The sequence below is a fragment of the Apodemus sylvaticus genome, chromosome 8 (genome assembly GCF_947179515.1).
Source record: "Apodemus sylvaticus chromosome 8, mApoSyl1.1, whole genome shotgun sequence".
In the NCBI taxonomy this organism is placed as follows: domain Eukaryota; kingdom Metazoa; phylum Chordata; class Mammalia; order Rodentia; family Muridae; genus Apodemus; species Apodemus sylvaticus.
In genome coordinates this window covers 110,948,484-110,975,557 of record NC_067479.1, presented here as the reverse complement: position 1 = coordinate 110,975,557, position 27,074 = coordinate 110,948,484, and the positions used below count along the sequence as shown (strand labels likewise).

General features: G+C 41.0%; 1 protein-coding gene across 7 annotated transcripts; it reads right to left on the bottom strand.

Moving 5' to 3' along the window:
* Nucleotides 1-545: 545 nt before the first annotated feature.
* C8H3orf14 (chromosome 8 C3orf14 homolog) lies at nucleotides 546-19,744 on the bottom strand. Of its 7 annotated transcripts, none has more exons than XM_052190340.1 (5): nucleotides 19,682-19,744; nucleotides 18,433-18,516; nucleotides 16,575-16,698; nucleotides 6,662-6,736; nucleotides 546-2,647 (listed from the first exon to the last, which is right to left on the bottom strand). In XM_052190340.1, exons 2-5 carry the CDS (start codon nucleotides 18,483-18,485, stop codon nucleotides 2,516-2,518), a joined length of 384 nt encoding a protein of 127 aa, XP_052046300.1. In that variant the 5' UTR covers nucleotides 18,486-18,516; nucleotides 19,682-19,744; the 3' UTR covers nucleotides 546-2,515. The 7 variants fall into 7 exon arrangements, with proteins under 7 accessions (XP_052046300.1, XP_052046301.1, XP_052046298.1 ...); XM_052190341.1 differs by having other exon boundaries at nucleotides 18,433-18,513; nucleotides 19,682-19,739; XM_052190338.1 differs by having other exon boundaries at nucleotides 19,603-19,726.
* Between the last annotated feature and the right edge of the window lie 7,330 nt (nucleotides 19,745-27,074).

Below are 27,074 nucleotides of genomic sequence, written 5' to 3'. Positions count from 1 at the left end.
ACCTATTTGGCACCTGTATGTGTGTATCCCTACAATATACACATAACTAAAAATAATAAAAATTTAAAAATATTGATTTGGAGGAAGAAGGGCTGAGTAGGTATTTCCTGTTTCCTTATAGCAATTTTCTAGTTGCAGAAGATATACTTTGTATGTAGCATCCTTCCCTCCCTCCCTCCCTCCCTCCCTCCCTCCCTCCCTCCCTCCCTCCCTTCCTTCCTTCCTTCCTTCCTTCCTTCCTTCCTTCCTTCCTTTCTCCCTCCCTTCCTTCTTTCCTTCCTTCCCTCCATTAAACAATGTTTGAAAATTTCTGTGTTAAGCTACTTTGCCCACAGAAATATAAAGCCCTTTAATGGGATACCCAGAGCCCATGGGATTTTTTTTTAACAGACACCATGTGGTGCAATCTGTTACAGTCTACAAGGCAGGATGGGGTGGGGTAGTCTCTGCAGGGGCCAAGAATAAAGTCATCTGTGGGAATTTGTGAAGTATTAAGCAAAATGGAGAAATGGCTCAGCTGCAGCCTTTAAACACCTTCTCTCTGCTCAAAATTGTGTAAGCTTTATTAGATTACACTTAAAAAATTACCAAATGAAGCTAGCAAGTCAGTCGATGTAGGGGAGAGAGAAAACACAAAGCCTTTCCGGAGAGGTTACATTGCCATTCGTTTTGTATTTTAATTCCACCTACTGGTGATTTAATTTACAGATCTCAAAGGAAGTGAGCACTGAAATATTTGAGGACGTTAACATATCAACCACTGCTTAATTTTGGAATGTTCCCGCTTACTTGACACAATATTTTACCAGCTAACAAATGTTTAGCCTTTTTTCACTTGACTAAAGAGAAGTAAGTTTCACGTTGCTTCATTCACCTTTTTATGTGCATATGCTGGGAGACTAGATGATTTACAAAAAATAAATAAATAAATAAACCTCATGTTCCTTTCTACATCTAAATCTGTTTACTGATTTGGAGCTGCTAAGAAACCTGCATTTTCCTGCTAAATCAACTGGATGGCTGGAGCCCAAACTGTAATGTAACAGAAAAAATTATCAATTTGTTTTCATGACAGTCTTGAGAATGTATAAAATTGTTCTGGCCGCTAAGTCAGCGTTCCATTTCCTCCAATCTCTGTCTCCTCTCTGAGATGCCTTCAGCTCTTAAGACGATACTTTTTATAGCTATATAACAGCTCTAATATTTTGTGACATTTTGTATTGTGACACTATAGATGAAATTGTCATCGGACTGACACCCTGTGCTGTTTGTTCCTTAATTACAACTGTTAACACTGCAGAGAAGTGTGCTAATCTGCCAGCACATATTATGAAAACAATGTTATTGTTACCCACACCAACACCCACTCAACAGGACGGTTCAAGATGGTAGTGAACAGGAACGTGTTGCACAATGGATGCTTTACTAGTTTTTTTGTCGTAGTGTTTATGTGCATTTTAACTTATTCTGTTGTCTTCTTTTAAAAATACAAACAACCTAAATATCGGGGCTCATACCTCTAATCCCAGTATTTAGAGGCTAAAACAGGGTAGCTGTGACTTCAAGGCCAGCTTGGCCTATAGAGTGAGATCTTTATCTTAAAGGCAACAAAAAACAAACAAAAGGAAGAAGAACTTTTACCACAATAAAACCGCATTTACGATTCAGAACGCTTCCATGTGGTACAGCGCAGCGCAGGCATCTCACTGGAAGCTGCCTCCACAGCTAGGAAACCACACTCTGTTTCTTTCCCAGTACTCAGGCAGCCAGTAAGGAACTGGAGACTCAAGCTCTGCTGAGCGTTGTGACCCACAGCTTTCCGAGTTTGTTTTATTTTTAAGTTTCAGAGATAATAATAGGAAGGAGGGGGAGGGGAGCTGACAGCATTTCGGGAGGGGCATTTGTTTTCACAAGGTTGGTAATCTTCAAATAACCCTGTCAGAACTGAGTAGCCATTCCCAGCTCTCATAGATTTTTTTTCAAAACCATCTTGAGCCTTCCCCAAACTGGCTAACTATTGAATGCTTTATAGTTAAGGACTTGGAGAAGGCTGTCTGAGGCACACAACCACATGAATCTATTTTCTGATAACTAGTATTGAACAAGAGCAGCTGAAGCATGGCGGCCTTTCACGTAAGCAAGCCAGCGCCTCGGCCCTGCTCCAGTTCCTGTTGTGAATGATGGGAAACCACGGCTGTAAGACACCTGTAGCCAGCCCGGTCAGTGGAGAGCGAGGCTGTGGGCTGTAAGCACACACAACACGGATTTAACACCACCTTAACAAACATTATGCCTTACCATTAATTTTTAACACTTTTCTTGGCGAATCTATGACTGTACAAGGGTCTAACCTGAGACTTTCCAGAGAACTATCATACTGCTGCTGCCAAGGAAACAATGAAACAATGAAACAATAGAAAACAATGACAAAATAAAACTTCTTCCCTAAGTTCCTGCCATGACTTACATAGTTTTATCAAATAGGTTTTTTTTTTTTAAAGAGCATATGAATAAGTCATGATTTTGCCTCTTTTTGAACGAATGGTGCCTCATTTTGATTTTCAGTACGAACTGGATACAGTGCTCTTCCTAAAAGAAACGGTTCCCATTTGGGGACATGTTCTTCTACTGATGCCCAGTAACGAGTCTGAAAAAATAAAGGAAGAAAGCATGTCAAACAGTTGAATTTGGCTCTTCACAATAGTCTAAATGTTTATTATCTTCAGTGTGTATATGTGCAAGTGTACACACTCACACACATATTGTAGAGTGCATTTCCTCTTCAGTATATTTTATGTTAATTTTAGGGAAAAAAAACTGGCTACTTACTAGAGTTAATTTTCAAATTTCTCAGCAAACCAGAGCTTGGCAGAAATAAGGTTTTAAATTTTATTGTGATTTTACACGCCCTCTTGTGGCCAGCCTTGTGATTATTATCAGTACTGTCATTTATGGTACCTGTTATTAAATTTTTTGTTTACAGTTCTACAGTTCATAACTGGGGTTATCCATAGTAAAATGATCACAAAAGATTATACATGAGCAATTTCCTTAGAATTAACAGGAGAGGATATGACCTAGCCCCAAGACCAAGAATGTAATGGCACATAAAGGTGTGTGGGGTGTTATATATCCACAAGTCTTTTAAAAGAATACTTGACATGACAAATTGTCATATTTCTAAAATTTATGTGTAGAAATGTGGTGTCTATGTGTGGTGTATGTGCGTGTGTGTGTGTGTGTGTGTGTGTGTGTGTGTGTGTGTACGCGCGCACATGCCCATGGGAACAAGGAGACTGCGAAGCCCCATTTACCTCGCTCTGCCTTACTCTTTTGAGACAGTGCCTTTGATCCTGGAGCTAGCCTGGCAATAGCAGTCTTCCTGTGTCTTGCTCCACAGTGCTGACCTAAGGCATTTGGGCCACGCCTGGCTCTTTAAGTGGGTGTTGGGATCCAAACTCAGATCTTAGTCAGCAAGTGCTCTTACCTGCTGAGTCAGCTCTCCAGCTCTTTAGACTTTTATAGTGAGAAAATCACTACTGTAGCATACCCATTTTGATGGGAATTGACATGCTGTATATGTCTGACTGTTGTGTTCTACTGCTGCACTGTGTGGAAGAGGGCTTGGGGTGACCTCTAAAGAGGCCAAAGTTTGTCTCATGGGATGGCATTTTTTTTTATTGGATGAACATAATTAGTATTTGGGGGAGACTAATTCAGCACTGAGTCAGATAGCACTAGGAACACATAATTTTTCACTCTGAGCATGACAAAGGTACAGTGGTTCTGCTGTTTGAAGATGGTGTGAGAGATTCTAAATATCTATACATCTGTGCATGTGGTCTGAGAAACAGCTTGACATACTTAAGATAAAGGTTACCCCGCTGTGCCAGAGTAGCTCAGAATACTATCCAAGGCCAGAGATGGGGGAGGGGAGCTCTGTACCATTCACGGCTGAATTAACCACTATTGTGTGGGCCCTGTATTTGCTAAAATAAGGCATTGGTGAATTCAACAAAGGAGGACATACCCAATGCACAACTTTGAGCCAGAGTTTTTTCTGCATTTGATCAGTGCTTTTTCTTGTTACCCTAAATGACACAGAAAATTGAGGGGCAGATTCTCAGCCTCAGACTTTTAAGTCTATTCTTATCCCCGATTGGGCAAAAAGAAAAATTACATCTGAGAAAGCTCATTAGAAGTGGAAAATGAAACTCTTTTCTGTGTAGTAAATTCACATCCACACAAACACAGCCACATACCAAATATGGCTCACTTTCGCCAGTCTTCTGATCTGCTTTTGAAACCTGACTAATAAAATTGTATTGGGTGATAAGCATGGGGGTAGACATTTTTTCTTCTTTCATCTTCCATTTTGTTTTGTTTTGTTTTCTCGCTATACAGACTCACAGCAGTCTCCTGTCTCAGCCTTCTACCACGTTACTGGTGGTTTGTATCTGAATGGCTTTGGCCACAGCCTGGTCTAGGAAGACATTGCTCCTTCTTACATCTCCAACAAGCACTCCTTGGTTGAGTACCATGTCACTTGAAGAGTCACAGTCTATTGTCTGTTCTGGTACATTAGGACAGTTGCTTCAATGTGACAAGACAAGATGTCTTAGATCATTTCTGCTCTTTGTTTCCTGAGCCTTGGTGAATATTGATGTCCCATTGAGGATGAGCACCGAATCTCTCCTCAGCACTGTGACCAGTTAGTTCTGCAGCTGCACTGACTACTGCCCATTGCAGAGAGAAGTTTCTCTCACTGAGGCTGACAACAGTCAAGGTCTATGGGTATAGGCATAAACATTTTGAAGGCAAATCGACAGCATGCCCATTTAGGAAACTAACAATTCTAGGGGCTATGGCCTCCATAGACATGGACTTTTGACCAGGATTCCAGTATCAAACAACAAATTCCATCCTGTGGAGCAGGTCTGAAATCCAGTGAGAAAGCAGTTGTGACACTATTGTAGCTGGGGGCACGTCTTACCTAGCAGCCTAGTAGTGGAGCATGTAGGGTTCAGTACTAGGCAAGACCACTGATGTCTTTTCTTTCTCAGCAGCCTACACAGCATCTTCTGACACTATGAAACCTAGGCAGCAGGGAGGAAGTTTCCTGTCAGTTTGAAATTTACTTCTCCATATCTAGAAGCCAAGTGCATGGTGTCTTCAGTCTTCATGGTGTTTTACCATGCACTAATGGTAGGTAACCAATATGATGGCAAGAGCAATAGGCTTTGTTGTCTTGGAGACCTTGCAGACTTCTTGACCAATAACTCATAGGAAGCATCCAGCTTTCATTTAAAAGCTCATGTCTTCTGGGATTTCCATTGTCTACCCCTGCAGGGCAATTCTATTTAGAAGTGGAGGCCAAAAGAATGTGAAAGTCAGAGGGTGGCAATGAGTGCTTGTTTTGTGGATATGACATGGCTATCCCAGGCATGAGCATGTAGCTACTGTGGTTACCTACACAGGACCAAGGCAGCCAACACCCAAGCAGAAAGGGGAGAGGTAAAGAGCTATTGGCGGTGGATAACTGCAGGGGGACAGAGGCTCATTCTTTGTTGAGGTGGTAACTTGTAGGTTTGCCATGCTCCAGTGAGTCCCTCACATCCACAAAGGGCAGCTCTAACTGGACTTAATAGGTTATTTTAAAGGGGGAGGGACATGGGGGATAGAGATAGATATGATCTGAATTCCGTCAGAGAACTAGGATGGCTGGCAGGTTAAGACACTTGCCACTGAGCCTGATTACCTGAATTTGATTCCCAGATTCACATGACAGGAGGAGAGAAGCAACTCGCGCAGGTTGTCTTCTGACCTGCACATGTATATACCACAGTATGTGTGCATGCATGGCACTTCTGACCTGCACATATATACCACAGCATGTGTGCATGCATGGCACTTCTGACCTGCACATATATACCACAGCATGTGTGCATGCATGACACTTCTGACCTGCACATATATACCACAGCATGTGTGCATGCATGACACTTCTGACCTGCACGTATATACCACAGCATGCGTGCATGCATGACACTTCTGACCTGCACATATATACCACAGCATGTGTGAATGCATGACACTTCTGACCTGCACATATATACCACAGCATGTGTGCATGCATGGCACTTCTGACCTGCACGTATATACCACAGCATGTGTGCATGCATGACACTTCTGACCTGCACATACATACCACAGCATGTGTGCATGCATGACACTTCTGACCTGCACATATATACCACAGCATGTGTGCATGCATGGCACTTCTGACCTGCACAAATATACCACAGCATGGGTGCATGCATGGCACTTCTGACCTGCACATATATACCACAGCATGTGTGCATGCATGGCACTTCTGACCTGCACATATATACCACAACATGTGTGCATGCATGGCACTTGCACATAAACACAAACTGGATAATTAAAAATTATTAATTCCAATTAGATAATTTTTTTCATCAAGATATCCCTTAATTGCTAACGACATACAAAACATTGTACTGTGGACATAAAAATAGTAACCAATCTTTTATTATTTATTTTATTGACTAAAACCTGGGCAATACAGTTGGGAAGCCCTTGATAAACTTGCAGGGAACTTACAGCTGTTATTCTTGTTAGAGTTAACTTAGGGTCTTACCTCAAGAGAAAGCACCACAGGCTGTGGGTGTGGGATAAGCTTGGTCTGAAAAGCCTTCTCTGCAGCGTCTATGTCCTGTAACAGACACCAGCATTTGAAAAATGAAGTCTATGCATATGTGATGTAAATGGCACCTACACCCCCAGTGTCTGTACTCCAAGTCTCTCACCTCAGCCCTTTTCTGGATTCAGTGAGTTTGTGCTGTAATGGAGGGACACAGAGGTAGGGGCCCTTATTATAAATCAAGTAACCCACTTCCACTACAAGTACAGGGTTTCTCATTTAATATGGGAACATGGTGGTACTTCTGTGTTCTACCCTTTTACTTTGAATAACTGGTAAATGCCAGTAATTAGTTTGAAAAACAAAAATGTTTCCTTTAAAAATGCTCAGAGTTGGGTTTGGTGAAGCATGACCATAATCCCAGAACTCAGAGGCTGTGGCAGGGGGATTGAGTTCAAGGCCAGTCTACACTACATAAAGAGAGTCTTGATACAGAAATAAGCACAGCAAATAAATAAATAAATAAATAAATAAATAAATAAATAAAAGACCAGAGCAATAACTATAACAGCCTTAAGGTCACCTGAAATCAGGTAAAATGGAACAATGATAAATCACTGAGATGTACACTGGACACACAGACTCATACTGTAGTGAAGAGTTTAGGCTCTACAGTTGATGCACGAAGCCCAGAGATGGCACATATTTTATCAATGTTCCATTTAAAATGTTATACCATGCAAACATTTCACATAGTTATGGTTTCTTAATGAGTTATCTTGCTACTTTGTAACAGGAGCTTTTAAACATATTCTACTACACATGTGTAACCTTTTGACATTTTGAAACATCCACCAAGATCATGTTTGAGAACTACATGATCAAGTTACACTCCTTCCCATTTCATAATGGTTCAAATAAGAGTTTGCAATTCTGCCTTTGGCTGTATCATTGCTATCCTTGGTCATGTATAGCCCTCAGGCTGTGTGGTAAAAGCACCTACAGGTCTTTAGGACTGGGTTTTCATGATAATTTAAATGGGAAGTGTCATTGCTAAGCATTACACTACTTAGTGGATGGTATTTACCAATAGGAAGTGTCATTGCTAAGCAGTACACTACTTAGTGGATGGTATTTACCAATAGGAAGTGTCATTGCTAGGCAGTACACTACTTAGTGGACAGTATTTACCAATAGGAAGTGTCATTGCTAAGCATTACACTACTTAGTGGATGGTATTTACCAATAGGAAGTGTCATTGCTAGGCAGTACATCAGTTCATGGATGGCATTCAAGAACCACACTTAAATTTGTAGTTTAATTTCAAGATAAGCATATTTTCTTCTATGGTTATAAAAACAGCAGCACAATTAAGCTTACCCTGGTATAATTTTTCCTTCCCTACACACCTTAAACACACGCAGAGAAATGTGGGGCTCTGCATGTTGTTACAGAAGCATCTGAGTCTGGCTAAGAAATGCTCTTCACACCAGCAGAATTGCTGTCTAGAGCATACTTACTATCTTAGGTTCACAGAGGTCTGGGTGCAGGGCTTGGCATATTCTGTGTCTCCTCTGAGCTTAGTGAATTGCTAGCACAAAGTTCTCTTGATCCATGCGCATGCATCGGAGCAATCTAAGTAGAGGACTCGTGGACAGACGGCGAGAAATGAAGAGGGCGTGGGAGTGGGGTGTGAAGAAGCCAATGCTGAACAGGAGAAAAAAGATAGCAGATGGTAGCGGCGGGAGCAAGGGACGGGTGTGAAATGTAAAAAGGAAAAACAGGAAATTCCCTAAAGGGACTCCCCAAAGTTGCACAACCATTAATGCACCTGCTGTCTAGGGGAAGGTGATTTGAAGGAACAATACACAATTCAGGGATATAAAAACTGATGTCAGCATGTCTATCTCCTACAGGTTTACAGCTAAGATGCATGTTAAAGACACATGCTGATGCCCTGACACATACAGAGGCATGACGATTCTGTGGTTGCTTTATTGAGATTTTACAAGGTTTGTAAAAGTTATAGGTTATGTTAGTAATCCAACTAACAAAACACAGAATAATTGTTGCCTCAGATCTGCCAGGACTCTGAGAACAGGTCCACTGTTGCTGTCAGGGGCAGATCTGGGTGACACTTAACTCTGATACTATCAGGATTTTTCTTGAAGACAGAAAATAAGGGCACTTCATATCGCACAGACGAGTAGCTAAGCAAACAAAAGAGCAGACGCCAACGGAGGCAGACACTGCATCTACCCACACCGCATCACTTCAGTGACCTCTCCTCCTCAGATGGCTTGGTTTTCTTCCTTTTCTTCCAAGTGTGTCTTTCTTAAGCTGCGTGACATCTGTCTTCCCATGCTTACTCTCTTCTTTCGTGACTGCCTCTTACCCAGCTTCCAGCATTGCTTTAGAAGGGCTAGACTTCCACTTTACCTCTCCTGGATCTACCGGGTCAAGCCCCTCGCTGAGTGGGCTGCGTGGGGCTGATGTCTGACAGCCAGGCGCTTCTGCTGCACTCCTCCTCGTGCCCACATGACCACACAGCTCTCTAGACTGCTCTTTCCGGAAGCCTTCCATTGCTTCCACTCCATTCTCTGTGCCATAGTCATACTACTGATTTGTCCGTTCAAGCGCTCACTGAGTATTTGCTGTGAAACATGCCAAGAGAATATTTTGTTTTATTTCATAACTGTCCTAGGATCAACTTGTTGGTTAAACAACCACGTGGAATCTATCCTCATATACCTTAGATGCAGAAACAATGGATTCCCAGGTAAATGGGTGAAGTGTGGCTTCCTTGGCCTGACTAGAGTAAAACAAATAAACAAAAAGACCATAATTTAGTGAGCATATTCTGTAAGAAGTTCTATCTTGATATTTCTATACAACACCCCCTCGATAACAACTGTATACATGATAGACATGCCTCTTTAATGTGCATTTAAGTCACTGAATGGATAACCACAATTGCAAAGTTTCTTGAGCAAACTCAGAAACTTAAAAAAGGAAAAAAAAATGGTGTTGAAGATGAGCAAGGACAGTTCCAGAGCAGAGAGCAGGAGCAAGCCAGACCTGCTTGCCTATGAACTGTCACTCTGCCTTACAGATCTGCCACCAGACCCTTAAACGTCTGAGCAGACCCCGATATGACAGGGCTGCTTGATATCCATGGGAGGCCTCACCTTTTCTGAGGAGAGGCAGACAAGGAATGGATGGGGGCATGGGGAAGGGGAGAGGACTGGGAGAATAGGAGGTAGGAGAAGCTGTGGCCAGGATGTAGAATAATTAATTAATTAAAAAGAGACTGAGCATTAGTGAACATGCAAAAGCAAATATCAGAAATTGGCAACCGAGCAAAACAGAGGTACTGTATTGGTGGTGGCACAACCATTAGCTGGCCTTTGAACGTAGTATTGACTGAACTTCCTTGGTAGGACAAGCCCTAGAAACAAAGTGTCCTACTACAAAGTACTTCCGGTGGCCACAATGGTGGCAGTAGTGGTGTCTGTCTGTATCACAGGACAGTCACTGCAGTAGTTGTCTTTATCCTTGGTTTTGATGTCCAGTTTCAGATTCCACGGTCGACAGTGGACTTCAGATAGCAAATTGAAAGTTGGGGACTAGAGGTACATCTCAGAAGTGCCGTGCGGGCTAGCTAGCACACAGCATACATGGGCCTTGGCATCGATATCCAGCTTGGACGTATACATCAGAAACAGCAACTAATAAATTAAATTGTGCACCATTCTGAGTGGCACAGTGAAGTTTCCTGACTTCCCCCGTGTTCACACCGTGGGTTGCACACCCTCTCTGTCAATATGCACACGGTATGTCAGTGTGCTTCACTGGCCACTTGGCAGTGGTCTGGGCTGCTCCATCCGCCTCTGAAGTATCACAGGGTGGTGTCTAAGTGGCCCTTGTGTGGTTGGCAGTACGTGGCCACTTGCCTCACTTTCACACCATCACTGAGGCACACATTAACGCCACAGGAATGGAAAGTACAGCACAGCCCCCTAAAACTACGCCCACCCAGTTTTTATTAGAATATAACCATTACACTCTATTGCCGCGGATTCTTTTCTGTGCCTTTTTTGTAAGTTAAGCCTCGTTACAAGTGTGCAAATATGAGTGAACACTGTACATAGCACGTGGCATGAGCATGTTCCAGGTGTCTGGTGGGGCATCTTGGAGCATGAGCCCTGCAGATCGGGAGACTACTGCGAACAGGTATGTGGTGCTGGGGAGCTCTCTGAGGATCAAGTGCTTGGGTTTGTTTTTCAAAGGAGGCTTCGATCTGTGGCTCGGGCTTGCCTCAAGCTCACAGAAGACCTGCTTCACCTCCCAAGGCTACCGCCGCGAGCTATCACAGTCGGCTCAGAACTGAGGTCTCTGGTATAAGGTGGGGGAATTAGGGGCACAAAATCAATGGTTTTAAGTTAAAAAACCTTTCAATCCTTTAACTGGATTGGAATTACTGATAGGAGTTCTTGTTGTATCTTATCTCAAAAAGGAAAATCAAAGAAGTTGCAATAAATAGCCCCAGTGCCCAGATTGAGAGCTCTAAATATATTTCCTGCCAAAAGGAGCCAGAGCTCCTTGAAGCAATGACCAATTCCAAGCTTGGATGGCAGACACAGGAGCCTGCAAGAACCTGTCAGGTCAGACAGAGGGGAAACTATCAGAGATTGACTTCATGGTAGTGGCATCTGGGGCTGGCGTGGAGAGTCTTCCATTTGGTAAGAATGGCCTAATCCCAGTATAAGGTATAAAAAGTCACAAAGAGCTGAAACATTTCAAATTTCAGATAAAGCAACATCTCATAAGTCACCCTGGAGGAATGGTAGGACGCTGCCATGTTTTAAATACTCCGTGCAGGGGCTGAAGAGATGACTCGGTGGCTTGGTTCCCAGCACCCAAATCAGGTACTTCACAAGACCCGGAAACTCCGGCTCCAGGGGATGAGATGCCAGCTTCCGGCCTTCACAAGCACCTGCACTCCTGTGCATAACACATAGCTAAAGACAAATCTTTATGAAATGACTAAGCACAGGGCAGGAATTGTGGCTTAGTAGTCATCTAACATGTACAAGGGCTTAGATTTGATACCTCGTTCTGAAAAACAACAACTAAATACAAAAAAGGAATTAAGCATTCAGTATACTGTTTCTGACATTAACTACATATAACTAGGTAACTAGTATATAGCAGACAGATTCTCTTTAAACAAAAATCAGAAGTCAAATGAGAAGGAATAAAATAACTGAAACAAAAGTTTGACTTTTTTTCCTTTCTAACTTTGAGAATTGCTGTGTTAGATTAGGTTAGCCTAAACTTGCCTCACTGATGAAACTGGCTTGTAATTTAGACCAAACCCTGCTGGTGCCTCTGTGTGCTTGGCCCAGAGCCTTTAGAATATTTCTAGTCAGCAATCACCAACACTGGCGTGCTCTTGCCCCAAACATCAAACTCAAACTTGGTGGCCTTTCTCAATTGCCACTCTTAACACTCTTACCCAGTAACTAACCTACCAGGGCTTGAAGTGTGGCAGTTGTTAGCTACAATGTACTTAAGTATAAACTTTGAATCCAAAATTTGAAGGCTAGAGAGAAAAATATTTTTAAAGCAAACATTTACAATATTTTATAATTACTTCAAAAATTAACTTAGTCTCATGTTGGATTTTATGGTTCTGGTGATCCGGCCCAGGCCTTGCGCCTGCAGGTTCAGCTGTTTCTTTTGTTTTCGTCGTTGGCCATCCAGGCGACAGTCGGCTAAGTTCCTGCCCAACTACTACCTGCTCCATGACCCTTCCAGGCTGATCTCGGCCATTCTGTTTCTGACTGTATTGCTTTCCTATCCTCTCTTTGCCAGGAGGGCTAATACAGCTTCCCTGTGAGGCTGTGAACACAGAAAGGCCTTGCTGTGTGAGGCTTTGGGAAGGGAACAGGGAGAGATCACATTTTATAACACATTTATACAAACAAAATCTACCCTTTCTTCTAACTGCACACCCATGATGATTGTTTTTAAGGCTGATATTCTGTCTGATATTAATTGGGAAAAGTCACTCAGCTTGCATTTTTTAAGTGCATGGTCTTTTATGACAATTATTGACTGAAATTTGACTCAGAATTGTCTTGCTTCAGATTCAATTAATTTACTAAGATGCCAAATATTTCATGGGATTAGTCCTTTCCTTAGGTCTCCTTTAAAAAAATTTCCTGCATTTGATACTGCTTTGAAAAGTAATTTTAGAGTTAACATAAAAACTAACGGACGCTGTTAGGGCATTTCCACGCATGCGCGTGTGTCCCTACCTTCTGTTTGTACCTGTCGCTTTCCTCTGCGCGCCCTCTCTTCCCTCGTGGTGGTTCCCCTTCCACCTGCCTCACTTCTGTTTTTATCTTACCTGTTCACACTAGTTTGCCTTTCACAAATGACTTCACAGGAACGTATCACATTCACGGCAAATTTTGTTAGGAACAAAATATATGTATGAATAACTTTGTGATAAGTGAGTGTAGGTAAGTAAGAGTCTCCCCCATGAGAAACAGGAAAGGCAGGTCAAGTTCACTTTTATCTATTTTTAAACCTTTGAGAAATATTTAATGTTAAAAATAAATTTTAACTTTTCGGTTAGTGCAATAGACATGCTATTTAATGTCTTTCCCATAAGCTATGCCTTGTGGCACAGACTTGTAATCACAGCTTCTCAGGAGCCGGAGGCAGGAGGATTATTGTTTGTACATTCATTTCCTATCAAGGTAGCAGTCTGGGAAACTCAGACCTTTTTTCAGAAGGAAAAGCAGGTCCATGGGATGGCTTCTGGGTCAGCGTGCTTGACGATTGGCTGTAGGACTGGCTGTGGGCTGGCTCATGGGTAAGCGTGCTTGAGGATAGGCTGAGACCCTGAGTCAATCTCTAGAACCCACACAACACACAAAGAAATCTCTTCCACAAATTATTCCCCCACCCTCACAAAAATCTGTGGCACCCTCTTCCACAATATATAAATCAAAAGTAAAATAAGGTCTGAGGCTATAGTTCCGCAGTGGAATGCTTGCTGAGGGTTTAATCCCGTTCTCCAGACCCCTCCTCTACACACCATCCCTCTCTTGGGAAACGGAAAGCAGGCCACGGGTAGAGTGTGCGTGTAGCATGTGTGAGGGCCTGGGACTATTCTCTAGCACCCTATATCCCCAGAAAATATCTCTCCACACAAAATGCTAAGAGATTCAAATCCTCTTTATCTTACCTTTATACAGTGATTTCTATAGTAGTACCATTAATGCTGCTCTGAAAGTTTTTTTTAAAAAACAAAGGCAACACAGGATTTAAAATGCATATATAATTAAAGTGTATTGAACACAGGCAGGGAAGAGATCATGCCTGTAATGATCACCATGCCTGCAGTGCAGCAGGTGTTCTGAGTAGGAGACTATGAAGACAGGTGTTTTGTTCTCTCAGTTTGTGACAGTCTGGGAAATCCCAGCACACTAAACTTTGCTTTTAGTTATGGAGGCCAGTGCATTCCCTTCTCTAGATGCCGATGTTCCTGAATGTACGATGGATTATATCCACAGATCTTTGGTGGATTGCATTTACTACACCCAATCTATTGAACTTTATAAAATATAAAACTAAACTTTACACACAGACATACACATATGTATGCATACAAACAGAACTTTATAAAAAATTGAATTTTATATAAAAATATAAAAAATATAAGGAGATTGGGTTGATGGCTATTTTATTTTAGCCATCCTTACCTCTATGAAAGAACAGTTTCTCTATTCATTTTAAAATTCTTAGGCGTATATGTGTTTCTGGGCATATGGCTATGCGCTGTGTGTGTGTGCAAGAACCCTCTGGGGTCAAAAGAGGTGTCAGATTCCCTCAGACTGGAGTTATGGATGGTGGTGAGTAAACATGTGGGAACTGAGGATAAATGTGTGTGTGTGTGTGTGTGTGTGTGTATGTGTGTGTGTGTGTGTGTGTGTGTGTAGTTGGAAGCTTGGAGATCACTTATCAATTACACACATTTAAGAAAGATTGACTTTCTCCTTAGATGATTCAAGAAAAGGGAAACAGGCTGGAGAGAAGGCTCAGTGGTTAGGAACATGGGCTGCTCTTCCAGAGGACCAAGTTTGCAGGGCGTGCAAACAGGAAGTGAGGCGAGGCTATAAACTCTTAAAGTCCACTCCCAGTGACATACTTCCTCCTGCAAAGCTAGACCTCCTGAAGGTTCTATACTCTTCCCAAACAGCACCACTAACGGGAGACCAAGCATTCAAACATGTTAACCTATGGGGAACATTTTTTCATTCAAACCATTAGTCTCTGAACAAACACAACTTTGTGTCCCGTGAATTTTCAAGTTAATTAGTTCATAATCCCACTACCATCAATAGGGCCACTGGTCTTTTTGTTCTTGATTTTTTTTTTTAACTTAAGAATCCAGTAGAATGTTTCAATTATTTATACACAGGTGAGGTTTAGCTTCACCTCAGAAGTCTCTACTAATGTTTTTACATTAGTTCTGTCTCATTAATTATGTCAGAACAAAGAAATTACACCAAAATTATAAATTCATGTAAGATATTTTTGGAAAGGTGTGGAAAATCTCTATCTTAAAATAGCACTCAAGCACATTTTCAGTCTTAATCCTCATAGTGTCCATTCTACTCCACGTAACGTAGCATGGGCTCGTATACAGTATCAGTACTAAGGAGCTCAGACAGGCCTGATGCTCTCTAATCTGTAGCCTCCCTGAAGAACGGACGTTGACGGAGCCTTAGTCTGTTATCTCCACGTTCAGCTCCAGGCACTCATCAGATGCTTGCTCATTAAAAGGAAAACCCTTGAAACCCAAACAGCACACCATCGCTCAGGTAGTAGCAATCAAGTTTTCCAATTTAGTTTCTCTAACTTTCCACAGCAATTTCCAGAGTATCCTATATATTTCCATTTAAAAATAAATATTGTTAACACCATTGGGCAAGTAAGACATATGGCAATATAGAATGCTTTGGTAGCACTATGGCTGTGACTTAAATTACTGTGGATCAAACTGCCAGAAGCTGAGAAGATAACTGAATTTTCCTCTCCCTTTATCCTGTAGTGAGGATAGAAGATAGCTGTATCATGCCTATCGATGAAAATATTTAACAATAAAAACTGAAAACACTGCTTTATAACTTAAATAATATAGTCTTACTACCAAATGTTTTAGTCATAGGATCTCTTGGAAGCTTGAATGGAAGCAAACTCTAGGGTTTTAATTATGGATGAAGCCACACAATTCTGGAAGCATAGTAGAGCAAGCAGCCAAAAATGTTACACATATGATTTTATTCCAAATGGGCACACTGGCCAAATGGTGAGCCCCCATGCCGTCATCTACTTTGACCACCTACTCCACAACCACCCGAAGGAGTCTGGGAAATGAGCTCTCACACAATGAATTCTGTGTGTTTACTGTGGAATTAGTTGGGCAAAATCAAATGGTTCACATTTTTGTGCTGTTTAGTATGAGTTGAGTCTAAACACATCACACACATGTCCTCGTGGGCCTTCCTGGAAAGGGAGAGTATGAAAAACGTAAGGATATGCTTTCTGCTGCTTCTTGCACAAAGGTGACCTTAATATTCTCCCTGTCGTCATTGATTTTTTTTTTGGTTGACAGAAAAAATTTAGCTTATGTAAACCTCCCTTTTTTTTCACTTTCAAAAAGCAAGAATCCATATGCTATTTGCCTAACTAACATGGGCTTGAAAAAGACATTGGCTCATTAATTCTGCTAGTTACTAAAAACAAAGAAACGATGTGAGTCAAAATTGTGAGATGCATGTAAATACCTTAGGACAGAGGAAGACATCTACATCCAAGTCACGGGAATTACCTGCAAGAGCTGGAGGTTTCTTCTAGAAGCAATCTCAGTGGCTTGGAGGAGAGAGGTCCTTTCTGCGTTTTGATCTCCAAATTTATTTTTCATTTTCTGAAGTAACATTAATCTTTGTGATACTCTGGAAAAAAGTGAAGATTACATACAGAGGAAAAATTGAAAAGCAAGTATTTTATTACTTGACCAATATATAACATTTCTTTCTTGATTGCTTTCAGTAAGAAAGCCAATTATTATATCAACTAATGAGGAAATGAAAAGAGTAGATAGTTTACTGTGTCTTCAGCCAATCTGGGTAAAATTATTTTTGTTTCATTAACATACACTTCCCAAATGCCATAAGTATATGCCTGTAGTTTTTAGCCACTGCGGTCTTTTGAAATTATTGTAGAGTGTTGAAGATATGTGATTTTTGGTGAAAATGCAAACTGTAATACATATCTCCTTGTACACATAGTTATATATACCTCCCCACACATATACATTGCTATAACTTGCTATAGGAAACCTTCTGCTTAACACTTCAGTACCCCTGAATCTCATGTTACACATTTAGAATTGTGCTAAACTTCCATATGTTTGAAGAAGCAATAAAAATATTTTTTATCTCTTTTTCCAAGAGAAAGATGACGGTTTGATATATGAGTGAGAGGCAGTATATATGTATGCATGCTTACAAGGTAAACCAGTGTTTGGAGAGAGAAGAAAAGCTATGAGAAAATTCTTTAACTATTTCATTATATATAACACACTTGAAAATTTTTTTGTTCATTTTTTAGAAGTGTTTGGGATTCCTAAAAGATGAAAATTATGTACAATAATGAAAAATATATAAGTGGTATACAGAAAACAATATAATTAAGTAAAATAATAAATAAATGATAAATAACTGTTTTATAGGGATGTCTTGAATGTAGAACTAAAAAGGTCAATGAACACTTGTATTGTTTTTGTTTTTATGAAAATAGTGTATTAGAAGGCCAAAGAGCTTGGTAATTAGTTAAACAATAGGAAAATCTGAGAACCCACAGATAGATGAAGATTAATATTGACTCTAAGATCATGGCTCCCTATACAATATTCTGGATTAAGTGCAAAATGATTAAGGACAATGGCATTAGAACATTCAAGCAAGTGCAAGGCCTATGACTATACATGCCACATTCCATGAGCATAAAGTCAGCTCTGGATAAGAAATTTCAAGAAGCCTACTGAAAGCCAAGCTTGGAGCTGGAGATAGGGCTCAAAGTTATAGGTTCTTGCTGCTTTTCTTGAGGACTTGAGTTTAGTTCTCAGCACCCACATAAAGCAGCAATCAACTGTCTCTAAGTCTTAGCTCCAGGGGTTCTGCTGCCCTCTCACCCTCTTCTGCACTGCTTGGCCATCTGTATAGATATATGCATATTCACATACACACACAATTTAATTCTAAGTATTTAATAAAGGTTTAACATTTTTACTTAAAAAAAAAAAAAAGCCAAGCATGGTGGTAATATCCTTACTCCAGTCATTCAGGAGACAGAAACAGAAAACTCAGAGGTTCAAGGCCAGTCTGGGTTACATGAGACCCCTGTCTCAGATCCCCTGCAACTGCAAAGTTTCTATTAAAATCTACTTTGAACCTTAGAAAGAGTGAAGGAAGGGAACATTTTGACATTAATATATAAAAATAGATATATGGATGTTTAGAACATATTTGTGCCATTTAATCTCATTCTTAAGAGACAATGAAATTATCTACAATAAAACCTCTGGTCAGAAAAATGACACTTTTACATTTTTAATTCTTGCTGTGCATAATTCACTAATAAAGCTTGCATACACTCCATATTTGGAGTATCTTTCAAAAACTTACATTTCTTCATGTCTTTTAGAAAGGTGAATTTCTTGAGTAAACAAGGAAGTCATCTTTAATCAAAGCTGGGCTATAAGTTTTCTGCTAAATAATAAAAACATTAGGTTATCTTCCCCCATGTGTTCAGCTATGCAATTTGGCTTTAGTACTGAAACAACACATTAATTCTCTCAAAAGAGAAAACTGACAATTTCATGTGTAATGTGAAAGAATGCACTCAAACACATTTTTATTAATGACTTTTTTTTTTTTTCATTTGCCAGATTCACTCAAAACACCGCTGATCGGGTAAACTCAGGACGCTTCATATTTTCTGTCTCCACCCAGGCTCTAACCTTAAGCAGAATTCCAACAAATAAACAGCCAACACTAAGACTAATGGACATTTTATTTTAACCGACAAAAAAATAAATAAATAAAAAGTTAAACACACACACAGACAGAAAGGCAAACAAGTAGGAGGACCAACTGGGAACTCATGGTCTTGCCTTCAGCAGAAGATTGCCCAGTTCTATCATGACCCTTCCAAACCAGGGAAGTATTTTCCCATGTGTAACTTAGGAAAATCTTAAATCAAGTCCTCTCACCGTACCCTAGCAGGTCAGCACTCTCATTTGGAGAGTTTCTATGGCACCCTACACAGGCGCAGGCTCCTCTTGGCTAAAGTATTTGCCCAAGTATAGATGGGGGTCTAATCAAGTGCTCTGAAAGCCCTAGGCTGAGCACAAAGTTAAAGGTGCGCCACCAAAGGGAGACACGTGCCAGCCACACTGACGTTCCATGAAGGAGACGTGCCAAACTTTCTGAAATTAAACGCTCGTCCCTGAACCCGCTCGGGGTGGGATGCTGACAGGAAGCCTGAGCTCTGGGTCTGCACGCTGCACAGGGTCTGCCTGGTCCCTCAGCAGCCTCCTTCTCCGCCCAGGGCGGCTTCCAGCCCCGAGGTCGGCCGTCCACCTCATGCCCAGCTTCCTCGCCTTCCTCCCAGCAAGCTCTGCAGCCGACAGGGGCAGCGCCCAGGCGCCCTGGCATGTCACTCCCGCTGCCTCTCTTCCTCTCCTTCGGGAGCCCTTCCAGAAAACCTCTGCCTCCTGACGCGAGAAGCGCCCAACGGCCACCCCAATTCCCGCCTTTTGTCCCCGGAAAATTCTTAAAAACCTTCCTCATCACCTGGCTCTCCCCTCACTAGCTTCCTCCTCATCTCCCTAATGGACCCAGGGGCCACGGGCTGGGACCACACTGCGCCCACCTCTGCTCTTCCGGGAACGCGCCATGGACTACGCCTGCGCAAGACCTGGGCGTGGCCAGGCAGCCATCTTTGCGTATTTTACGCTCGTGACGTCAGGCCGAGTCACAGATCCAGTGTGGCTCGACCAGGATGCGGGCTCGTTCGGGCACCTCCGGGAGGATGAGACTGTGGAAGCTACCCAAAAGGGCTTTAGGAACCCGGAAGAAAATGTGGTGATAGCTCAAGCTTTTAAAAAGCGGGCTCTGTATATGTTAAAAAGACTTCAGGGAGTACAGCTGGCCTCCTGGAACTTTGGAATGTTCCAGTAATTTCTATAGGTGTGTGCGTGTCTGTGCGTGTGTGTGCGTGCGTGTGTGTTCATCAGAGGCCTGCAGAGCAGCCTCTAGGGGGCACACATATCAACACAGCGAGTTCACTGCCTTGTGTTGTTTAGCCCCAGGGCACCCCTCCCATTTGCAAACATCTTGAGAGAGTAGGTCTGTTTATTCTTTGCTTATAAAAAGAGTTATGGAAGAGTAATAAAGTCGGACTAACAGTTATTCAGCTGGCAAAGGGTGAAGAGAACTTAAGACATTTAAGTGGGTTTTTGCTCCTAGGTTACTTATATTAAATTTAGCACCGAGTTTAGACACTTTGAACTCAGTGTGTCTTTTATTTTGAAAGCCTCTTTCTTACACACTTTGCTATCTTCACTTTATTCTAGGGCAGGGTCTCACTATGTAGACCAGGCTAGTCCTTGAAATCACAGGACCTATCTCTGCCTCTCTGCCTCTCTGCCTCTCTGCCTCTGCCTCTGGTCCTGGAAGTAAAGGCATGGACTGTGATACTTGGCTCTTTATATCTTACAATGCTACTCTCTCAATTATTTCATTCTCAGTATGGGACTTCCCACATCTCCAGTCACATTTTTCTCCACAACATAAGAACATTTTGTGTTTTGTAAAGTTCCTTTTAATTTGGGTGGGTGGGTGGGTGGGTGTGTGGACGAATTGTTATGGTATCTAGGTGCCCTCAGAGGGCAGAGTCTATTTGAGTGCTGTGATGAGAACTCTTGTCCTCTGGAACAGCCAGAACTCATAGCTGCTGGACCCATCTCTCTCCAGCATCAAGAAAAATATTTTTTTTTATTTTGGCTTACTATTGTGATTTTCTAACTGAATGAATGAAATTCTTTTGCCTGGTAAAATTTCACCTGGTTTCCAAGCACGATGTCTTTGCTTGACAGGCCTGTTTAGTTGGTAATGATAAAAGGTTTTCATGTTTATTACGACACACTATGTACCTCATGCTTTGGGCAAGCTTGCATGGCAGTACAATTGGGAGAAATTACAAATTTTCCTCAGAGCCCCTCCTTTTTGAGTCATTGTCTGCCTTACTGTTGAACAAAGAGATGGTATATATATATATATATATATATATATATATATATATATATATATATATATATATATGTTTTTTTTTCACAGTCCTTAGGAAAACAGTAACCAGGAATACATCACAGAAACTTAAAGATTATCTAGATATATTTTGATCATGTAAAATATAAAAGTTCTTCCTCTCTGCTTAAAGATTAGCTGTCATAACTCCTCTCATGACAAATTACATTTGTGATCCTTTCCATGAGACAACTAGCTGGCGCGGACAAATCTCTGGCAACCACATAGTGCTTCAGTTCTTAGAGCCTGCATTTTATTAGTTAAGTATGGATGATTCTGGAGTAGGAAACTCCTGCTCTACACTGCAAATTATCATAATTGTCTGAATAGCAGCTGGTCAACTGTGGGGTACTCTTCTGTACATGTGTAGTGAAGGTGATGGTTCCTAGTGCTGATTCTTGCTTGCCTTAGTTTCACTGTAGAGGATTCTTTTGGGGGGAGGTGTGGGGGAAGTATGTGTGTTCATGGAGACCAGAAAAGGGCATCAGATCTCCTGCAGCTGGACTTATAGGTGGTTGTGGGTGGGGCATAGTGGCTGGGAAGTGGGCCTAGGTTCTCTGGAAGAGCAGTAAGCATTTTAAACTGAGCCATCTCTCCAGATCCTGAAGTGTTGCCTTTTAAGTAGTATACTCTGTAAAGGTATACATAATGTTGCATAATGTGGCTGAGCTCTCAAGATATACACAAAATGCCCGAGGATAGCAGCTGATAGCATAAAATGACTAACATTTATTACATGATCATTTTATAGCGGGCAGTGAACATGGAGCACCTAATCTCTTACCCCCCCCCACACTTGTTTTTTTTTTTTTTTGTTTTTTTTTTAGTCAGTAGAAAATTCATAGACATACCTTTTTAGGTGCTCTTACTAATTAATCAAGTATCTATCTAGACCTAATCAGACAAAATGCTACAATAGAGAAATTACTATTCAGCAGGTGCCTGTCTGTGTTGTAGACATTTTTGGCTGAGATGATCTGATCTTGCTGACAGGACTGTGTTGACCTTGGGAGATTTCTGGTGAGAGTTTACATGTACTCCTTTCCTTCTTGAGAAGTGGAACTGAAAATCTCACCAGCTTTGAAACTCATTGGAGAAAGCACTAAGATTTTTAATGCATATATGACAAATCTTAGTGACTCATTTATATATTTTATACTCGTTACATATGTGTGTTCCTCACTCCCCAAATGCACTCATGTAGAGCTCAGTCTGTCTGTCTGTCTTGTTCCGATAGCCTTCTAGCTTTCTATAATCTCTGAACATTTTCCAGTGCTGGGACTCTGATTTTCCACTGGCTCCTAATGCCTCTCTACTAGTCTACAAATGCTGATGCTAGACTTCCCTAAAGTGGGTATTTTCCACTTCTTGCCTGCCTGCTTGTTTCTTGAAGTTTTTCTGTTCTGCAGCCCCGTGGACACTTCATCACTAGGTCACCCACTGAGCAGGCAATTGAGAACCCACTGAGCCTGTGCTTGAGGAGTTGATGTGCATTGTCTTCTGCAGTTAAGTTCAATGAAAACCTTCAAGGCTCTGAGTAACTAAAATATAATTTTGTTTCCATCTGTTATTGTTTGTTTTTAAACAATATTATTTACTGTATTCATCCACTTGAAAACTTTCCTGCTTATTTCCTTAAACAACAAAACCACCACAGGAATTGAAATTTTACATTTCAGTTTATGATCTAATGATACAATAAAAATTTGTCAGAAAGGCTATCATAGTTTAATATTTGGAGTAGTTGAAAAAATCCTATGTCATTTATTTATATGAAAACATATTTTAGGTGAATGAAGATTTCATGTGAATATACTTCCTTTTTTTTTGATGGTACATTGAGTTATACTTTCAAATTTGATTTTACTTTTAAGTGTATTTTCCCCTCTTAAATAAGGATTTTGAAGTGAATTGCACACGTGTTTCAATCTTAAAAACTATAAGAATTTTTAAATAAATGTCACTCAGCATAATAGCATTAAAATTCAAGTTGGAACTTTAATACTTTTCATCAATTTAGTGTGGTGTATGTGTAGTGTGTGTGTGTGTGTGTGTGTGTGTGTGTGTGTGTACATTCACGTGTATATGTGTGCACATGTGTACGGGTCAGAGGATGACTAGTATTTTTTTGAGTATTTTTTTTCTTCCATTATCTGAGTCCTGGGGCTTGAACACGGTGACTAAGTTTGGTAGCAAGTACATTTACTTACTGAGCCATCTTGCCAGCTGTAATTTTTATAATCATATTCTTCTGAGATTAAAGTGAAATCAGTTTTTAATGTCTTTATGTAGTCTGATTTTCTTAGATTCTGAGAAAAGTGGAAGTTGTAGACTGTACACACATAAAGACTGTAACATACATAATTTTTGATACAGCTCTCTGAGTCCAAATGCATACCAGGTTGCGCATCCACCAGTTTATACAGCAAATAGAATATTAGCTAAATTAAATGTAAATCTCACCTGTGAGCCAACCTAGGATGGTTGCAACAGGTGGGGATGTTCACCATGATTGGCAAGTTGAATAATTAATTAGCCCTTGAAAATCTGGAGTCTTGAGAATTTACTCACCATGAAACAGGGGTTAAACATCACTGCTTGCATTCCTAAAATTTGGAGATTAGTAACAGAGAAGAAAAGAAATGGATTCATTTTAACTCTAGATGGCAGTTAAACGCAACTAACAAAGATCATTTTTTTGAAATATAAAAATAGTAAAACACACATTCTGTTCCTGCCATCTAGTTAATATGTTATCCAAGTGAAGTTCTGAGTGGATATTACTAAACAGATGTGTATAAAATGTGATTAGGCACATCTTAAATATATAGTGGAATCCTGTCATGGTGGGAATATGTGTTTTTATAAATCTGGTGTCATGGCATGCAGGATTTATATTGTATTTTGTTTTGTGTTTTTTTTTTAGCTCAGTCTAGTTTTATTTTATGTACAGTTATTACTAAGTCTCCATTTTTTACCATTGCAACATCTGTAAAAGTGCTGCATACTTAATGATTGGAATACGTTATAAGGGAGTGGAAAACCTCGTTGGGCATGCTTTGCTCTTGCCCTTGGTGGGGACCATGTGTTAGTGGACTTGGAGAGAGTTATGAACAACCCTTTCCTGAGCGTTAGGATGTCTGGCTTCTTACACAAGACAGAGATAAAGAGTTTCATCCAGCTTGTCAGCTAGCCAGCAAGGAAAGGTTGTGGTAGTTTTAAAATATTTTTATTGCATTTAGAAATCAAAACAGATGAATTTTGAAGGGGTTGTTTAATTTGTTTCTCATTTCTGGTATTTAGCAATTTATGTGGAGTCTTTCTTTAAGTGATGAATTATTATGCAGGCCCTGGTCCTGCTGACCACACCCCTGTAGGCCTAATAGAGTGGAAAGAAATGTTGCAGTCAAGATTCAAATGCACGTTGGTACAGGTGTGCCCACTGGAACCTTGGACCTCACTGAACACCTCAGGTGCTGGAGTCAGCATTTGCTGTTTGGATTGCTTATAGAATACATTTTCAATAGGGTCCACGCAAGGTATGTGGTCATTTTGCAGTAACTTCCTGTGGCCTTGGAGTTATCTCCAAACTCCTGACAGGAGGTAGTGACAGGTTCTTGATGTTATGTCAATCTAATGTATTTCGGCTGGCATAAGAATAAATGCCTTTTCTGCATAAAAGTCACACGAAGTCATGTGTAAGTTACACATTTGCTTTAGAGAAATGTCTATGGGAGCTTTTTGTGCTTCCTCTTTTATTAGCCTGGTATATTTGCTGTGCTAAGTAGTGGTTTCATTATTAGCTCTTTATTCCTGTGTACTAGGCAATTTGCTTATACACCCTCCTCCCACCCTGCCGTGTCCTCTCTTCCCTCCTTCTGGTCCCTTCTTAAATAGTCCCTCTTCTGGTTTTCATGTTATTATTTTAAAGTATGGGTTCTGTAGAGAGGAGGAAAGCAATGTTTTTGTTGTTCAAGTCTGCTTTATTTTGCTTAATGTGATCTCTAGTTTTATATATTTCCTATATTTGACATGATTTCACTTTTCCTTGTGGTCAGATGACACCACATCGTGAATACATAGGACATTTAGCTTACTCATCTGCTGACAGAGTCATAGACTAATTCTATAATCTGTCTGTCTGTGAATAGCACTGCAGTAAATGTGGATGAGCAGGACTCAGAGTAGGTGCTGGGAACCAAGCTCAAGTCCTCCTCAGGAGGTGGGATGTGCTCCTAACCACTTAGCCATCTCTAGCTGCAACGTTGTTTTTGTTTTTTATTCTGTGTGTGCTCTGGATAATAAGCCCTTGTTGGGTGAGGAGCTAGCAAAAATGTCTCCCGCTGTGTATATTGTCTTTCTACTCTTCGATTATATCCAACTCCTCGGTTCTATTTCATTAATTAATGTGTGTGTATTTATGTCAGTATCCCGACATCCAACTGTTGCTGTTAGTTTTATGCTCTACCCACCTTTAGCTCTGGGAAGTGACTGCTGCCAGCCCCACCCAGCTTCCCTTACATCCTCGGATAGAACACACACACACACACACACACACACACACACACACAGTTGTTTATTTTCAACTTGCCTTTTTGGCACAATTGCTGGGCAGCACTACCTACCACCTGGAAAAGCATGTCCTTATCTCTGCCTCTCCCACCTGCTCTAAGCTTCAGTGGCTAAACTTCCCTGACCACCTGCCTATAGGAGCACCCTGTGTGGCCACTCTGTTTTAAGATCTCACATTCTCTCACTCTCCTACCTGCCCTAAACTTCAGAGGCTAGTCCCATCTAGCCCCTGCCAAACATCCCTGGCCACTCACCTAAAGTAGCTACAGGCCCCAACTCCTCCTGAGACCTCACACGGTTGCCTGGTTCTCCTCTCTCCAAAGCATGGTGAACCCTGTTCTTATTCCTATGTTCCCTTCTCTTCCTCCAAGGACCCAGAAGCCCTGCCTGTCTCTTCCACCCAGCAATGGGCCCAGCACTTTCATTACTGACAGATCAAGAACCAATTGAGGAACAGGATCATAGCATCAGAACCACCCCCTATACACCCAAGTCCATTGTCTGTAGAAAAGCACACTGAACTCCAAGCCTTCAATGTCTTTTCCAAACCAAATTTCAAATGCCAACACAATCTTTCTAAAAACACAGTCAGGTAAGGTCTGTCACAGCAATAGCCCATGGCCTAGAGCCAATTTCTGTGTTAGTTAGGGTTTCTGGAATGGATAATCTTTTTTTGTGTGCTCTTAAATTTGGTTTGTAAGTATTTAATTGACAATATTTGTATCTATATTCATTAGAGAAAATTTTCCCTATAATTTTCTTTTTTGTTGGACCCTTGTGTAATTTTAGTATCTGGGGAATACTGGCTCCATAAAAAGAATTTAGAAATGTTCCTTTTCAAAGCTGAAACCATCCAATGGAAAAAAGATAGCCTTTTCAACAAATGGTGCTGGTTCAACTGGAGGTCAGCATGCAGAAGAATTCGAATTGATCTATCCTTATCTCCTTGTACTAAGCTCAACTCCAAATGGATCAAGGATCTCCACATAAAGTCAGACACTCTGAAGCTAATAGAAAAGAAACTAGGGGAAGACCCTTGAGGACATTGATACAGGGGGAAAGTTCCTGAACAGAACACCAATAGCGTATGCTCTAAGATCAAGAATTGACAAATGGGACCTCATTAAATTACAAAGTTTCTGTAAGGCAAAGGACACCATCAAAAGGACAAATCGGCAACCAACAAATTGGGAGAAGATCTTCACCAACCCTACATCAGATAGAGGGCTAATATCTAATACATACAAAGAACTCAAGAAGTTAGACCCCAGAAAACCAAATAACCCCATTAAAAATGGGGTACAGAGTTAAACAAAGAATTTTCACATGAAGAACTTCGGAGGTCTGAGAAGCATCTTAAAAAATGCTCAACTTCATTAGTCATT

Excerpts from the sequence above, each read along its gene's own strand:
- C8H3orf14 (XM_052190340.1), bottom strand. The coding sequence starts at position 18,485 with ATGACTTCCTTGTTTACTCAAGAAATTCACCTTTCTAAAAGACATGAA. Across the intron at positions 16,699-18,432 it reads TCTAAAAGACATGAAGAAAT|AGTATCACAAAGATTAATGT; the intron begins GTAAGTTTTTGA and ends ACTTTTTTCCAG. Across the intron at positions 2,648-6,661 it reads CTGTGGTGCTTTCTCTTGAG|ACTCGTTACTGGGCATCAGT; the intron begins GTAAGACCCTAA and ends TTATTTTTTCAG.